Raw genomic sequence first — 18,155 nt, 5'->3', positions numbered from 1 at the left:
GATCTCTTTGTCCTTACACTTAGAAACAGAAGACTAGAAAGTAGAAACTACTTCTCCAAAGCTCAGAGAAAGCAGGCAGACTGACAAAAGACTCAGACGCAAACTTCCCTCCACCCAGAGTTGAAAAAATCCGGTTTCCTGATTGGTCCTCTGGTCAGGTGCTTCAGGTGGAAGAGACATTAACCCTTAGCTATCTGTTTATGACACGCCCCCCAAATTGCAGACAGTGGGGAAGCTCACTGGCAGCGATTTCCTTCTAGAACTTTAAAATAAACAGATTACTACAACACATGCACCTTTACATATACTACTAAGTATATAACTAACAGACTTCTACATTTTAAGAACACTTTTTAACTACTGAATTCTGGGAAACTCTCACGGGAGAGTGCATCAGCTACTTTGTTAGAAGCTCCTGTGATGTGCTGAATTTCAAAATCAAAATCTTGGAGAGCTAAACTCCAACGAAGAAGTTTCTTGTTGTTCCCCTTGGCAGTATGAAGCCACTTTAGTGCAGCATGGTCAGTTTGTAGTTGGAACCGCCGTCCCCAAACATATGGGCGTAGCTTTTCCAGGGCGTACACAATGGCATAGCATTCCTTTTCACTGACTGACCAGTGACTTTCCCTCTCAGACAGTTTCTTGCTGAGAAACACGACAGGATGGAAGTTGTGATCTGTTGCTTCCTGCATGAGCACTGCTCCTATACCACGCTCAGATGCATCTGTGGTTACTAGGAATGGCTTGTCAAAGTCCGGGGCCCTGAGCACAGGGTCAGACATGAGCATCGCCTTAAGCTGGGTAAAGGCCTTTTGACACTCATCAGTCCACTTAACGGCATTTGGCTGGGTCTTTTTGGTCAGGTCGGTCAATGGGGCAGCGATTTGGCTGTAGTGTGGTACAAATCGCCTGTAGTATCCGGCCAAGCCTAAGAAGGATTGGACCTGCTTCTTGGACCGTGGGACAGGCCACTTTTGGATAGCATCCACCTTGGCCTGTAGGGGGTTTATGGTTCCTCGACCCACCTGGTGCCCCAGGTAAGTCACTCTGTTTTGGCCTATTTGACACTTTTTGGCCTTAACAGTTAGTCCTGCCTGCCTGATGCGCTCAAAGACCTTTTCCAGGTGTAGTAGGTGTTCGGGCCAGGAGTCTGAAAAAATGGCCACATCATCGAGGTAGGCAACTGCAAATTCTCCCAGTCCAGCTAGTAGACCATCTACCAGCCTCTGGAAGGTGGCGGGTGCATTTCGAAGGCCGAAAGGAAGGACATTGAATTCATACACCCCCGCATGGGTGACGAATGCTGACCTCTCCTTGGCAGGTTCATCTAGCGGTACTTGCCAGTACCCCTTGGTTAAGTCTATTGTAGAGATGAACTGGGCACGTCCCAACTTTTCCAATAGCTCATCGGTACGTGGCATTGGATAGTTGTCCGGATGAGTTACAGCATTTAGCTTACGGTAGTCCACGCAAAAGCGTATTTCCCCATCTGGTTTGGGTACCAGAACCACTGGAGATGCCCATGCACTGGTAGATGAGCGGATTATACCCATTTGTAGCATGTTCTGGATCTCTCGTTCTATAGCAGCTTGGGCATGAGGAGACACTCGGTAGGGTGGGGTTCTGATTGGGTGAGCATTACCTGTATCAATGGAGTGGTATGCCCGTTCAGTCCGTCCTGGGGTGGCTGAGAACAATGGGGCAAAGCTGGTGCACAGCTCCTTGATTTGTTGCCGCTGCAGACGTTCCAGGGTGGTTGAGAGGTTCACCTCTTCCACGCCACCGTCTTTTTTCCCGTCGTAGTAGACACTGTCAGGCCACTCAGCATCATCTCCCTGGACTGTAAACTGACAAACCTGTAAGTCTCTGGAATAAAAAGGCTTGAGAGAATTAACATGGTACACTTTAGGCTTTAGTGAGGAATTGGGAAATGCTATGAGGTAGTTTACAGCTCCCAGGCGCTCTTGGACCGTGAATGGCCCTTCCCATGATGCTTCCATCTTATGGGCCTGTTGCGCCTTCAAGACCATAACCTGGTCTCCTACTTTGAAGGAACGTTCTCTGGCATGTCTGTCATACCAGGCCTTTTGCTCTTCCTGAGCATCCTTTAGATTCTCTCTAGCAAGGGCTAAAGAGTGTCGGAGGGTGCTTTGTAGGTTGCTTACAAAGTCCAGAATGTTAGTTCCTGGAGAAGGCGTAAACCCCTCCCATTGCTGCTTCACCAACTGTAATGGCCCCTTAACCTCGTGACCATACACAAGTTCAAATGGTGAAAACCCTAAACTGGGATGTGGTACAGCCCTGTAGGCAAACAGCAACTGCTGCAACACTAGGTCCCAATTATTGGAGAATTCGTTGATGAATTTTCGTATCATGGCCCCCAAAGTTCCATTGAACCTTTCCACCAGGCCATTGGTTTGATGGTGGTACGGGGTGGCAACCAAGTGATTCACCCCATGAGTTTCCCACAGTTTTTCCATGGTCCCTGCCAGGAAATTAGACCCTGAATCTGTAAGGATGTCGGAGGGCCAACCTACCCTGGCAAAAATGTCTGTTAGGGCCAGGCACACAGTGTTAGCCCTGGTGTTGCCTAGAGCTACTGCTTCCGGCCATCGGGTAGCAAAGTCCACTAAAGTCAGTACGTACTGCTTTCCTCTGGGCGTCTTTTTTGGGAAAGGGCCCAGAATATCCACAGCTACTCGCTGAAATGGGACCTCAATTATGGGGAGTGGCTGGAGAGGGGCCTTGACCTGGTCTTGAGGCTTTCCCACTCTTTGGCATACCTCACAAGACCGGACATACTTGGCAACGTCCTTGCCCATCCCCTCCCAGTGGAAGGACTTCCCCAACCGGTCCTTGGTTCTGTTCACCCCAGCATGGCCACTGGGATGATCATGGGCTAAGCTTAAGAGCTTCCCCCGGTACTTAGTTGGAACCACCAACTGTTTTTGCGGCTGCCATTCTTCCCGGTGTCCACCAGAAAGAATTTCCTTGTATAAAAGTCCTTGGTCTATAACAAACCGGGATCGATTAGAAGAGCTGAGAGGCGGTGGGGTGCTCCGTGCCGCCGCCCAAGCTTTCTGAAGGCTGTCATCTGCTTCCTGCTCAGTCTGGAACTGTTCCCTTGAGGCTGGGGTCACCAGTTCTTCCTCAGACTGTGGACTTGGGCTTGGTCCCTCTGGAAGCGATGTAGGTGATGGGGTTGTTTCCGTTGCTGGTGAACCGCTCTCCGCTGGTGCACCTGAGGGTATTTCAGGCTCTGGCTGAGCCTTTTGGGTATGGCTGTCTGTTGCTTCTGCCAGTTTTGGCTCGCTGGCGCCCTCTGGCGTTGAGTTTGAAGATGTAGTTGCACTTGCTGGTGCTGGTTGCTGTTCCAGTTCCGGGCCTGGGACTGGAGATGCTGTGGCGCTTTCAGTGGTAGGCATGGAATCCGGGTCCACTACCTCTGTCTGGGTCTCTGGTAACACAGACGGGGCCTCTGTGGACGGCTCAGGAACAGGAATGGGTCTGGAAGCTTGCCTGGTTTGGCTACGTGTAACCATTCCCACTCTCTTGGCCCGCCTCACCTGGTTGGCCAAGTCTTCCCCCAGTAGCATGGGGATAGGATAATTGTCATAGACTGCAAAAGTCCACATTCCTGACCAGCCTTTGTACTGGACAGGCAGTTGAGCTGTAGGCAAGTCTACAGCTTGTGACATGAAGGGGTAAATTGTAACTTTGGCCTTTGGGTTGATGAATTTGGGGTCAACGAAGGATTGGTGGATAGCTGACACTTGTGCCCCCGTGTCTCTCCACGCAGTAACCTTCTTTCCGCCCACTCTTAAATTTTCCCTTCGCTCCAAGGGTATTTGAGAGGCATCCGGGCCTGGGGATCTTTGGGGTGATGGTGGTGTAATGAATTGCACTCGCATGGTGTTCTTGGGACAGTTGGCCTTGATATGTCCCAGTTCATTACACTTAAAGCATCTTCCATCTGATGGGTCACTGGGCCGAGGTGAGTTACTGGAGACTGGTGAGGTGGAAGGGTAGGGTGTCTGTGGCTTTACTTGGGTGGTATGTGGGGTCTTTGGCTGTCCTCGGTTGTAGGGTTTATGGTCTGTGTGCCCCCTGGGGTAATCGTTCCCCTTGACAGTAGCTTTCTTGCTTTCTGCCAGTTCCATCCATTTGGCTCCAATCTCCCCCGCCTCAGCAATATCTTTGGGATTTCCATCTTGTATGTACCGTGTGATGTCTTCAGGAACACCATCCAAGAACTGCTCCATTTGTATGAGGAGGTGCAGTTCTTCCAAGGTTTGAACGTTGTTTCCTGTTATCCAGGCCTCATAGTTTTTTGCAATGTAGTAGGCGTGTTTGGGAAATGACACCTCTGGTTTCCACTTTTGGGTTCTGAAACGCCGACGGGCATGATCTGGGGTTATCCCCATTCTGTATCTGGCCTTGGTTTGAAAAAGTTTATAGTCATTCATTTGCTGCTTAGGCATTTCAGCTGCCACCTCTGCTAAAGGTCCACTGAGCTGTGACCTCAATTCTACCATGTACTGGTCTTCGGGAATGCTGTACCCAAGACAGGCTCTTTCAAAATTTTCCAAGAAGGCCTCGGTGTCATCACCTGCCTTGTAGGTGGGAAATTTCCTGTGCTGTGGAGCAATAATTGGCGCCGGGTTGTTAGGGTTGGCTGGCACATGCAGCCCAGCTTTTGCCAACTCCAGTTCATGTTTTCTCAGTTTTTCCTTCTCTTCATTCTCTTTTTGTTGTTTTTCCATTTCTTTTTGGTGTTTTTCCATTTCTCGGCGGTGGGCCGCCTCTTCTTCTGCTTGTTTCCTTCGGTAGGCCACCTCTTCTTCTTCTAGTTTTCTTTTGTGTGCTGCCTCTTTGATTTGTTCTTCTCTTTCTTTTATCTCCATCTGTCGCCTGTGTTCAGCTTCTTTGATTTGTTCTTCGGCCTCAATTTTTGCCTTAGAAGTCATGGTTCCTGTTTTCTTGTGTTGGGGTGCCCTCCGGTGTTTATCTTCTGAACTGCAGGTTCTCTGTTGCCTCCTGAAGTCTGCCTAGCAACAGTGCCTTTAGCTAATTTTTAATGTTAAGTAAACCTGAAAAACCACTTTATTTGCATTCATATAGTGCTGGTAATGACTCTCAATGGGAGTGCTATTGTGTGACAAAAGACCCTCAACAGTCTCTTAATGGCTTCTCGCTTAACATGCAAGCCACAAACTGCCAGAGAGAGCAGAAAAAAAAATTATCTCTGGTTCCCTTTTAAAACCAACTGTTTCTCTCTGCTAAAAAGCCCTTAGCAGAGAAGAGAAAAATATAATATTCCTACTGGCTTCTGGATTCTGTCTATATCCCACCGCTGCCACCATGTCATAACCTTAGTCCCAGATTTGGACCTTAGCGTCCAAAATATGGGGGTTAGCATGAAAACCTCCAAGCTTAGTTACCAGCTTGGACCTGGTACTTGCTGCCACCACCCAAAAAATTAGAGTGTTTTGGGGCACTCTGGTCCCCCTGAAAAACCTTCCCTGGGGACCCCAAGACCCAAATCCCTTGAGTCTCACAACAAAGGGAAATAATCCTTTTTCCCTTCCCCCCTCCAGGTGCTCCTGGAGAGATACACAGACACAAGCTCTGTGAATCCAAACAGAGTGAATCTCCCTCTCTGTTCCCAATCCTGGAAACAAAAAGTACTTTCCTATTCCCCCAGGGGGAATGCAAAATCAGGCTAGCAAATCCAACACACACAGATCTCCCCCCCTGATTTCTTCCTCCCACCAATTCCCTGGTGAGTACAGACTCAATTTCCCTGAAGTAAAGAAAAAACTCCAACAGGTCTTAAAAGAAAGCTTTATATAAAAAAGGAAAGAAAAATACATACAAATGGTCTCTCTGTATTAAGATGATACAATACAGGGTCAATTGCTTAAAAGAATATTGAATAAACAGCCTTATTCAAAAAGAATACAAATTAAAGCACTCCAGCACTTATATTCATGCAAATACCAAAGAAAAGAAACCATATAACTTACTATCTGATCTCTTTGTCCTTACACTTAGAAACAGAAGACTAGAAAGTAGAAACTACTTCTCCAAAGCTCAGAGAAAGCAGGCAGACAGACAAAAGACTCAGACACAAACTTCCCTCCACCCAGAGTTGAAAAAATCCGGTTTCCTGATTGGTCCTCTGGTCAGGTGCTTCAGGTGGGAGAGACATTAACCCTTAGCTATCTGTTTATGACACAAGTGTAGCTGGGGAAAAACTGCATACACTGAACTGCTGGCCCTACAATTGGAACGTAGTTAAATATTTTGTTGATGCACAAACTAGCAAAGAATCCATCTGTCTTTCCTAAAGCAGTGTGGCTATGCAGGAATGAGTATAGCAAACAGTAAAATCTTCCTTTTGCACTGACATAAATAGGTCTGACTGACACAGGGAGCAGCTATGCAGGATAAGAAACTGCATTTGCTAGTTACTTTTCATAGTGAAGCTGTAGTTTCATTTAACATAGCTTTGCAGTTTAAATTTGCTTTAGTCTTATAGATAAGTTTTGTTTTCGTCTTTTAATTATAGTTAGCAAAGAGAATGTAAAAAATGATATCTTGTCATTCAGCATATCTGCTCCAGTGGGCTCACTTTTCTGACCTGGAAGTCTGACTCTAACAACTAAGGGCCCACCTGAGTGGAGCCACAAAATGCCCAAATATCCATTTGATACACACACATACTAAGTCAGGAGTCGGCAACCTTTCAGAAGTGGTGTGCTGAGTCTTCATTTATTCATTCTAATTTAAGGTTTTGCATGCCAGTAATACATTTTAATGTTTTTAGAAGATCTCCTTCTATAAGTCTATAATATAGAACTAAACTATTGTTGTACGTAAAGTAAATAAGGTTTTTAAAATGTTTGAGAAACTTAATTTAAAATTAAATTAAAATGCAGAGCCCCTGGACTGGTGGCCAGGACCTGGGCAGTGTGAGTGCCACTGAAAATCAGCTCATTTTGCCTACCCCTGTGCTAAGTGATGGCTTGAGTTTTCCTAACACTACATTTGGGTTCTCATTTCAGAACCTAGCTTTCAAACTTAGGCTCCCCAGCTCTCCGAGTCCTATCTGTTTATTGACAAGAACCATCTAATTTTCTCCAACAGTCCAGAGTCAATGCAACTAAAGAGCTGGATTTTATTCTAGCTTGTGCATCAATGAAATTGTCAGCTAATGTTCAGCTGCAAAAATCTTTATTTCTGATTAAGAAGGAGGTAGAAATGACCCAACTTCATTGTAAGATACGAAAAGTCACATTTACAGAGATGGCAATTAGAAAAACCATCTTTTTACCACAAACTGAACAAATGTGCAGTGGAAATTGAGAGGGAATAAATATAGAACTCCATGGAGCCATTTTTACAATCTCTCTTCTGTCTGTAGCTGTGTTTTTAATGGTGCTATTTTAAAAGGATGAAGGCCAAGAGCTCCAAATTGAAGTGTATGAGACCCCAAGTTAGAAAACAGATTTTCATAGCAATCATGATAGCTCCATAGGAACTGTTATGAGCTCAGTGTAAGTATATAAAAACATTGCTGTACCTGCCAATGAGTATTTTGGGATTCCACAATGCAGTATGTGCTTCATTGACATGATGAATTGTAATAGCTCTTTTGGAGCTACAAGCATGCACAGCAAGAACAAACACCTGCCGCTCTCTGAAAGGATCATTTCTGCCAGGGCAAACAGTCTGCCGCCGCCTCTTATGCAGTGCGGAGGCATTCAGTGTCTCCTATGTGAAAGTCTCCCTGTACAGAAGACCATCACATAGCTTATGCAACATTTAAGTTTCATTTCAGTCCTAGTTTGAGGGCTTTGGTGGGATGTAAATAGTGTATAAGGACTTGTGCTGCCTCTCTGCATCATGATGAATTTCACAGTCTGAGCAAGACATTTAAAGCCACATTGTAGAACCTTACTCAGGAGTTTCAAATACAAGTAGTATAGAGTGCTGAACACCTTAATAGACTTTTCCTTGTGCTAGGGCCCTGCCTCAGCAGCACAGATTCACGTAGGCTCTCAGTGCCTGGCTGCCGTCTCAAGGTGATATTTCTTCAGTTTACATATTTTTTGTCTCTGGAAAAGGGGGATTATGCTGGCAGTTCTATTTCATTCACAGCCCGGGTAGACAACTGACAAAACCCATTTCATATAGTATGATACATAACATTCATCTCAAATACATGTCTTCAAATTCCACAACTGCACACTTCAGATATTTATCACTTGTGATCTTAGACCCAGACCAATTTTATGGAGCGAATTCTGCCATCAGAGTTCAGTGGAACCCAGAGGTGGAATTTGGCCCTATCTGATTTATAGCGTGATGGTATAATTTTATCAAACAAGGCCTGCCAAGTCCATAAAGACTTGCCCTTTGGAAGTTCCCTACTGTCTGGCGGAACTGCCCATTGTTGGTTAACATAACTGGAGCTAAAAATGTTCCAGTTCCATTGCTAAAATCCAAGTAAAAATGAGAAAGTAGCAAGATCATAAAATCCATCAGCTCTGTAAACAACCTGTTTTCTAGTGTCAGAGTTTGTGGAGAATTTCAACTATAGTAGGAATTTGAGTGACGTACAGGTGTCTTCTGCCGGTAAGAGTGTGTATGTGTACCCGAGGTGGGGGACAGTGAAGGAAAAAATATAGCCTGTTGTCAAGCATCCATTTGGCCCATATTTGGAAGCTCTCAACTGATGTTTGCAGCTCTTATCTTTCCCAGAGCAGATATACCAGAATGGAAGTTGTGTGCAGAGCAAGGAAGCTGCAGAGAGAGCCCTGCATCCCCAATTGTGTGCTGTTTCAGGAGCGGCACTCCCTGTTAGGTTTGATATTCATCTTACAGGAACACTTAAAAATAAGATCTTTTGTTACTCACAGGGCCAAATTTTGATCTCAGTCACTGCGATGCTACCCAGTGGTACCCACGGTTGTGGGACACCTTGCTACCATCTGCCCCCATAGTGAGAGGGAGCCCTGTCTATGACTGCTAGGGGTCAACTCCCTACTCTCCCAGTCACAGGCAACACAAGCACTCCCCTCTCAGCCCATGCAGGCTTGCTGTCCCGTATGCAGGCAAGTATATAGCATGTGCATACGCCAACCCGAGTCCAGCATCCTGCTGCAGTGGCCAGCCCCTGTTCCACTGGACGCTCCCAGAGGAACAGTACTCCACAGCTTAATGCACAGCATTTCAATTTGTTTATTGAAAAAGCAAATGTAAGTTTATTTAACAAAGAATAGAGAGTCATATGATAGCAAATAGAAATACTGGAGGGAAGGGTTATGCAGTAGAACCTCAGAGTTATGAGCACCTCAGGAATGGAGGTTGTTCATATCTCTGAAATGTTTAGTATCAGAGGGGTAGCCGTGTTTGTCACTTTTTACAGATCCAGACTAAGAGTCCTGTGGCACCTTATAGACTAACAGACGTATTGGAGCATAAGCTTTCATGAGTAATACCCACTTCGTCAGATGCATGCCATGAAATATTTGAAACTCTGAACAAAACCCTGTAGTTGTTCTTTCATAAGTTTACTACTAAACACTGACTTAATGCAGCTTTGAAACTCTACTATGCAGAAGGAAAAGGCTGCTTTTAACCATCTTAATTTAAATGAAACAAGTACAGAAACAGTTTCCTTACCATGTCAAATCTTTTTTTAAACTTTCCCTTTATTTTTAGTAGTTGACATTTAACACATCACTGTTCTGTATTTGCTTTTGGGGGGAGGGGGAGTGTCTTTGCTGCTGCCTGATTGCGTACTCCTGGTTCCAAATGAGGTGTGAGGTTTATAACTCTGGTGTTCGTAACTGCGGTTCTACTGCATAGCAAATAAAATCATAGCACATATTCAACTCACACAATGCCCTCATAGCGAATAAGGTACTGCTTCCCTTTCCTCCCCCCCAAACTCCCTCTTACAGCATTTTTCAGCCAGGATAGCTGAGCACCTTCTTTCATGAAGCCAAGTCCTGTGGCAACTTGTTTCACCTTGATGAAGGACAAGTAGGTGTTCATTTGCACCTCAGATGTACTTCCAAAAGTTCATTGTCTTTGCTCCAACACAAGATAAACCCTGTTTTTTCCCCCAAAAATCTATTAATATTTTGCTCAGACTGTAAATGAGCCTCCAGTGTGAACCATACAGTACTCAATTTGCATAAGCATCTTTCCTCACTGCCTAATAGGAGAGTGAGGCTCACCTTTGGGTGACTTTCCTTAACTCATCTTTGGAGAACTAGAATGTAGATCCTAGACCCAGAGGATCCCTCTACTCTTATGCACCCTAGCTGGGACAAAGAGGTTCCTGCATTACAGTCATACAGTTTAAATTCAGAGTACTTCAAATGAAATCAGTGGGCTTACTCTGGATTTACACTTGTGTAACTGAGAACAGCCTCTGCCCACAATCTCTAACCACTCTGACAGTTTTACCAGAGGCACAATTCTAATTTCACACTGCTTTTGTGCTAGCATAACTCCATTGACTGCAGTGGAGTGATTCCTGATTTACACCAGCGTAAATTATATCAGAAGCAAGCCAATCATTTTAAAATCACAGCTGTGTTGTATGTTTATCTGTTTTTAGAAAGACAGTAACAAAAATAGTTTGCTTCTCTGTTCATGGCATTTAATCAGCATGGGAGAAACTGACGACCGAAACAATGGATCACTTGGTTTCAACCAATGGGTGGAAATATGAAAAGCCTGCTGCCTGAATATTTTTTCCCCTGACCAGACTGAGATTACTGTACGAGTAGTTACAGCAAAGAGCTCGTATTCACTGGATAATAAAATATATCAATAAATGCTGTGAAATGATATGCCTGTAGAGACTATACTTTTGACTTAATCCTAAAATAACCTCATTTCTCTCACTCCTAGTCAAATCCAGATGCCCCTGTTAAGGTTAAACTCAAAAACATCCTAATTTTTCATCTCTCCCTCCTGCCCCATGGAGCTATCCTGCCTTTGCTATTTGATGATAACATTATGTTGCTGGCCAACTGACTTAATGACAGCTGCCAGGCTGCAAATAAAATACTTTAGCTTACCAATGACAATCCAGTATTGGCAAAGCAACAATTAAGGAGCTTCTTGAGCAGCTGCCCACACTGTCAATGAGGCGTCTTCGTGGGGTGCTACACACACTGTGTCATATGTTGTTTAAGATTTAGTGTAGATCCTGAATGAAGCAGCATGACAGGACATGCATTTCCCTGTCGTTTCTCAACCAAGGATCTGCCAAGTCTCATTCAGCCTTTTAAAAAAAGCCTATAGAGTTACCATGCTGCATTCTCCACCAATCAAGCACCTTCATACCTCTAGTTTATGTATGGCGTCCTCCTGCTTGTTGTGACCATCCTATTGTACACACATATTAAATACTGATGATATTGCCATCCAGACTCATTCAGGACTGGTGTTTGATGTTTCTAGCAGGGCCCAAAATGTTACAACAGACCAGGAAAAGAGATTACTCCAGCAGCTCCGAGAGATCACTAGGGTCATGAAGGAAGGTAAACTCATAGATGGCATCTCCCCAGAGAAGGAAGCTGAAGACGCTCCTTATATGGAGGATTGGGAAGGTAAATGTGGGCTTTTATTTCTTCTTTACTGTCATCTGCACTACGTAGTTTTGCCAGAACTGGAATATTTCCCCCCAGATGCAAACAGACTCCTGCACAATTGCCTCATTTCTTTTCAGAAAGGTGGCCTCCAAGACTTTCCAATTATATTAATGAGCAAATGAATTTTGAACTATCCAGCATTTCACATTGCCTGGATAACACAGTATCTGCTGCCAGAATTGGAAGATGAGCTTGAGTACACGCCATTTGCTACTTTGTCTTGGCTGACATAGATTTATTTCTGTGCTTTTCTTAATTTGGCCAGGTTTTATTTTCTTCAGCGTAATATCACAGAAATAAGAACCAATATATTTTGCCTTATTTACGTAATTTTGGTTTTATTTCTTTGCTTGCTCTAATATTGTAAAGGTAATTGGAGACGTTAACTCCGGGAGTTCTGTCTTTCTAAAATTCTGCTTTTTAAACTCATTTAGATTTCTCATTGTTGTAAGTGTTCTATGATTGTGTTTTTAAAACATCCTGCTGGTGTTAACTTGTTGAATTCTAAAGGCTTCCCCTCTCCCCCCGTAGACCTAATTTTTTTGCCCTTTAGGAAGCTTTCAGAATCATTCAAAACATAAATGGTAGCCTCAAGCTCTGCTTTCTTAGTCTAGTTCTTCATGCGTTTTTAAAAAATGAAATAAACAAAAGCACTTGGTTTTAGCTAGTTATCCAGCTTTGTAAAGGACATTGTTTAATTCTATATCTGAGGTCTTCAAAAAGTGTCTTAGCGAGGCACTGAGGTATTCAGAAATTTATTTACTTAAAGAGCTATGGCCAGATTTTCAAAATATCATCACCCGGCTTCTCCCATAGCTCTCACTCTAGCCCCAGTGGTGGGTGTGGAGCGCTTTTGAAAAATCTGTTGAAAATGGGAGTTTTGCCATTGACTTCAAAGGGGCTAGGATTTCACCCCGTCCCCTACAAGCTTGGGATGGTATTAATTTGAATTAGTTTTACTTTAGGGAGCCTCAGCAGAGTGAAAACTAAGTGTTGCTCCATAAGACTTTAATATTCTTATGATAAATTCTAAATTCATTGAACAGATTTGTCAACATGGTTTTTGTATCAGGATGGTCTATTCCTTTTAAAATTGGATTTAATATTTTAAGGTACATGTCACTTTTGTTCCTAAGGTTATCCAGAAGAGACCTATCCTGTCTATGATAATTCTGATTGCTTCAAGCATAGACAGGACACAATCCTTGTGGATTACCCTGATCTGAACGAGCCCTCTGCTGAAGAGATAGCTGAAAGAATGGAGGTTATGGAAGATGAGGATTATTTGTGTAGTGAAACTTTACTGTCTGATCTCACTACAGAGTGTGAAAGCCATGATATGGGACAGAAAAAGGCCCAGCAGATCAGCTTCAGTGACCAAGGTGGTGTCCTCCATCACAACCATAACTTTGAGAAGTGCTACTGTTGCCACTATGAAGAGGATGATCCTGCTGTCATAGCAGAGAATGCTGGGTTCCATGCTGACAGCTGCAGTGAGGCTGAAGACACAGCCAAAGATGATCACTTCATAGATTCTGACAATGAAAATTCAGGACTGAAAAGCCAAAAAGCCAATGATCCAGATGCAGTAGGCACGCTGAGAAAACGAAACACAAAGGGACTTGAGTAATGGGGACCACCACGTGTGGCTATAGCAAGATTCCTCAAACTCTCACACCTGTGCTCTTTGTTCTTGACCACATTTATCTTCTCCGTTTCCAGCTCTTGGCACTATTTCCAGTCCCTTGGCCTGATCCCTTGACCTGAACTGGAAGCTAATGGGCCTCTTTAAATTACTCCATTATTACCTCCAGCACTTGCTTGCTAGAGGCTGCTATGAACAGGAACAGACGATGATGCTGTTCCAATATCCACACTCTGTATTTACTTAATCCTGTGTGATTACTGCCTCTGAATAACCACCTCTTCCTCTGAAATGTTAGCTGCACTGTAGTGTCCTACCTTGTCAGTACTAGGAATGGACTTCCTGTCCCAACTGTCCAGAGCCTACCTGCTGACTTTGACAGCTATCAGTTATGAACACACAACCATTTGCATCAGATTATTTAGGAAGATGGAAGGACAGTTTTGTAGCTTCTCTTTTGTTCTGAAGCAGATGGTAATTATCTCCTAGCCTAACTGGTAAAGAGATTTGCAGGCAAGAGACAACATGAATGACCAACTCCTTTTTCAACCACATGGCTGTCACAGTAATTAATTAATATATATGGCACAACAGAATATGCATTCCTTGACCACTGGGGCACTCTTGGCCAAGTGCCTGCATGCACTTAAGAAATGAAACAGTGTCTCAGGACTGCACATGTTCATGTGGCTGATTGCCTTTAGCATGTGGCTCCTTAATTTAAACCCCTCACAAAGTGTACGCTAAGGTTTACATTGTACATTATTTATGATAGCTTCCTACTGGGAAAATAGTCCACACAGGAACAAGAAGGGAAAAATCATAGCGAAAACATTGTAAACTCTTTTCTTCTTTGGAATATATTTATTCTTAAATGCATTCCTTGTAAAGTGTTGTGGACTCTTTAGGACCGCGGCTTGCTCCATCTATGCCTTGAATAGCTTGATTATGTGTCCCAGCAGCATTTAGCATGGGCCTCACTCAAGAGAGACTGAAGGGAAGGTGGCTTTTACCCCCACCATAAGTTGGAGCAGGCTAAGGGGTCTTAACTTACTGCGATGCTGGAGCTCCTGCTAGGCCCTGTTCAGCTGGGTGGGGATTGCTGGCACACAAGGCATGCCAGTCACCCCACACAGCCCCAAGCCCATCCCCTATGCCAGGAGTGGGTCGCATAGCACCAGTCACTTGGAACATGTGGACACCGCTTCACCAATGGAGCAGTTTTGTGCTGCTGCTGAAGGTTTGTTTTTTTTTCTCACCTCTGTTTCCTGAAGTGTTAAGCTGGAGCAGTAATGGCAGGTACCAGACCAGAACTTGTTTCATGCACCCTGCCCAATACTACGGTCATGTGCTCACAAACAAATGCTCTAAGGAGCTGCTGAGTCTCTTGTTTGCCTACATGTAACCCAGCTACTGAAAAGGGCACTGTGCTCAGTGGCAAGACATCACGCCACTTCATTTAGCAAATAGGCTCCCGCCCTTTACAAGCGGCCTTTCTTCTCCATGTAGCTTCTGCATCAGTGCTTGTAAAATACTTTATTTGCTGTACTAACACTTGTGTGAGAAGCAAATATTCCAGTGGAGGGCATGGCAGTCACGGGGGGAGGTAGGAGGGTGGACTGTGGACACGTCCTGCTGTTAACAGAAGTCTTCATATATTACTCCTGGGGGGATTCTGCGCCAGAGCATGAGCACATATGTCTCATGCCATGCTTCCCCCCACCCCCGCAAAATAACTTCTGCTGGATAGTTGCTGCAGTTCCACCTTTTGCCCACCAGGGGGCACTGTGGCACTAGAGCAGAGCAGCCGTGTCCAGCCAGCCCCAGGGTAGGGAAGAGAAGGAACCTGCCTTCTTCCTCCTGCAGGTCAGGAGACAGGCAGAATGGGGCTGCTGGGGAGTCACAGACATGGGTTCATACCGGCTAGTAGGGGAGAACAGCTTGTGGCAAGGTCTGAATGAGTGTGGAGGATGAGGGCCACATGGGGGGTGAAGTAGGGTTGCAAACTTTCTAGTTGCACAAAACCGCCTCTAGACTGAGGCTCTGCCCCCTCCCACTGTCGCTCACTCTCCCCCACCCTCACATGCTCATTTTCACTGGGCTAGGGTGAAGGCACTGGCTCTGGGTTGGAGCTGGGGATGAGGGGTTCGGAGTGTGGGAGTTGGCTCCAAGGTGAGGCAGGAGTTTGGGGTACAGGCGGGAGCTCCAGGCTAGGGCCAAGTGGTTCGGCTTGCAGGAGGGGTACCAGGCTGAGGCCACAGGTTGGGATGTGGGATGGGCTCCAGGGTAGGGCCAGAAATGAGGGGTTCAGAGGGTAGTAGGTCGGGGGCAGTTTGGGATGTGAGCTTCAGGAAGGAGTTTGTGTGCAGGATGGGCTCATGGCTGAGGCAGGGGGTTAGGGTGTGTGTGTGTGGGGGGTCCAAGGCTGGGGCAGGGGTGCAGTGGGGGTGAGGACTCTGGGTGGGTCTAGCCTACAAGAGGGGACTAGTGCTGGGACCGAGGGGTTCAGCATGCAGCAGGGTGGAGGGACACATGGGGGGGTGGCTGAGTGGGGGTCACAGACACATATGGGGGATTGGGTGTCTGAGTGTGGGTGGAGGGACACATCAGGACAGAGACTGATGGGCCTGACTGAATGGGAGAGGCTAGGGGTGAGGCAGGAGCTGCCTGGGCAAAGCTCCCAAACACTTCCTCCCCCCCAAAAAAACAAAAAACAAAAACCTGTTTCATATTTTTCCCACTCACCAACTCCTCTCCAAGTTCACAGCCAGGCTCCTTCCCAGCAATTACTTCCCTCTCCTTCAGGTCCTCCCTGCCTCCTTCAGCATTTGCACTGTTTCTGAGGGGTGCAGACAACAGTTCTGTAGTGCAGTTTAAATGAATTATTACTCAGAGCTCTGTATTAACATGTCTTGTAAGGAATCTATTTGTCAAAAAAAAAAAAAATCCTGCATCTTTTTTGTTTGTATTGGCACAGACAGAGTTGCTGAAGGGTATTTAAATGACCAAAACAATGAGAACTAGTGTGATTATATTGTGTTATTTTTGACAAATAAACTATGCAGAATTTTAAAATATTGTGTGCAGAATTTTTAATTTTTTTGCACAGAATTCCTCCAGGAGTAATATATTTGACTACACAGGATTATCACCCACAGTCATTGGTTTGTAGAATTGATGTAGCACACACTGCATTTTAATCTGTTGCAGGAGCCCAAATGGTATCATGATGAACAGAGAGATCATCTGGGTTCATGGAAACTAGACTTTAGGAAATTCTAATGTCTGCAAAGGTATGCTTCTGCCATTCAGCATCCTACTGTTTATAAATACATCGCTGTGAAATGAAAAAGGTCTTTGTTTTTATTTGTTTGCTATATATCTCAAAACAAATGTAAATTGTCTAAAAGCGCCATTGACTAAAGAAAGAAGAATTTGAGCAACACTATACAGGTGTATCATACTATCAAGTAGCATGTCAGAATGTTTTTGTTGCCATAAAGAGCTTTTAACTTGCTAGTACAGCCAGCAAATGTCTACTTGTCTGTGTACTATACCGTATAGATTACATACATGATGTGGAAGGCAGGGTATAAACCTAAGTTTCTGATGGCCACTTTACTGAGGACTGGTAAAGACACCCTTAATAATTCATTAGTATCTCAAACATGTGCCAATAAAAACTTTGTACCATGTGATGTATGTATATTTGGGTATTTGTACAGCAAAATTATCACAGAGGGTTTTTTTTTTCTTTTTCATTTAAGACACATTGGTACTATTTTCATATCCAGTTCTCCATAAAGCCTGGTTTAACACCAGACCTCAAAGTAAGAGAAATAACTGATGAAATATAGAAATCTCTTTTTAAAAAAACCTAAAACAATGTTTCAGAACTTAATTGAGTCGGCCCAAGGCCCAACCAAGGCAATAGTGAATCCCTGGCCAGTGACACATTTGAGGTTTGATAACTTAGGCTCTATCATGGCTGAAAACAAAAGTTACTTGTGGAAAGGGGAAAGGTTTCTCACTTTTTAAATATTCCTAGCCCTAACAGCTCATGATACTAGACTTTAAACCTGCCTTGGTCCAGGACTGATCATCACAGATGAATGTAGATATGATGGGAAATACCAAATGACGAGGGATAGAAAATTAAACATGACAGTTGTTTTTCTATTTTCTTCATAGAGTTGACAGATGGTTGAAAATGCTTAGAGCATTAGTAGTAGGCCTACCAGAGATGGAGGACTAGGCATGATAAATACAATTTATCACAAGGCCTGGTCTATTTTGATCTGCAGTTTCACTGGTATAGAAATACAGGGAATGAAGGGAGAAATGCCGATGTTGCTTAATAGAGAGTTCTTGAGAATTTATGGGGTCTGCTTTAGATCCAAACACAGATCTTTTTCTTTTTGACATTGCCCTGCCATGCTGTTGTTGCTGAAACAAGATTAGGTAACTGCTCAGAACCGCTATACAAATACAAAGCCAGTGATTAAGGCTAACGTGCTAATTGAGAAGTTATTAGCAGGTGAGTAACCAACATAGGGCTATGTGGGGGACAGATCATTTTCAGATAAAGGTAATTCAGATAACTGGAATTATACTGTACTTGTACATATATAAACTGTATTTAAATTAAATGTATTTAAGGGGATGTAATTTTTTATATAGGTGCCAGGTTGACTGTCTTGGAAAGTGAAGTCCATTTTAGGTACCAAACAGGTAGAGTTAAAGATTATGCCAGAGAGAAGCTGGAAAAGTCAGCACATAAAGAACTGATGGGAGTGATCTATTCTCCCAATGGGAAATAACAGAACTATTAT

The 18,155-nt window shown here is 44.2% G+C and overlaps 1 protein-coding gene across 4 annotated transcripts in view; it reads left to right on the top strand.

The window, feature by feature from the left end:
* RIC3 (RIC3 acetylcholine receptor chaperone) overlaps positions 1-14,202 on the top strand; it is a 39,502-nt gene extending 25,300 nt beyond the window's left edge. For 2 of the 4 annotated variants that reach the window (XM_050954563.1, XM_050954561.1), the window contains exons 5-6: positions 11,488-11,636; positions 12,815-14,202. In XM_050954563.1, coding sequence (XP_050810520.1) covers positions 11,488-11,636; positions 12,815-13,308 — 643 coding nt within the window. In that variant the 3' untranslated portion in view covers positions 13,309-14,202. The remainder of the gene's footprint in view (positions 1-11,487; positions 11,637-12,814) is intronic. The other 2 variants (XM_050954562.1, XM_050954564.1) reach the window with 2 other exon arrangements.
* The last annotated feature ends 3,953 nt before the right edge of the window (positions 14,203-18,155 follow it).

This window comes from Gopherus flavomarginatus, chromosome 5, assembly GCF_025201925.1.
Source record: "Gopherus flavomarginatus isolate rGopFla2 chromosome 5, rGopFla2.mat.asm, whole genome shotgun sequence".
In the NCBI taxonomy this organism is placed as follows: domain Eukaryota; kingdom Metazoa; phylum Chordata; order Testudines; family Testudinidae; genus Gopherus; species Gopherus flavomarginatus.
The sequence above is the reverse complement of the archived record's forward strand: the minus strand, read 5'-3'. Positions and strand labels throughout refer to the sequence as shown.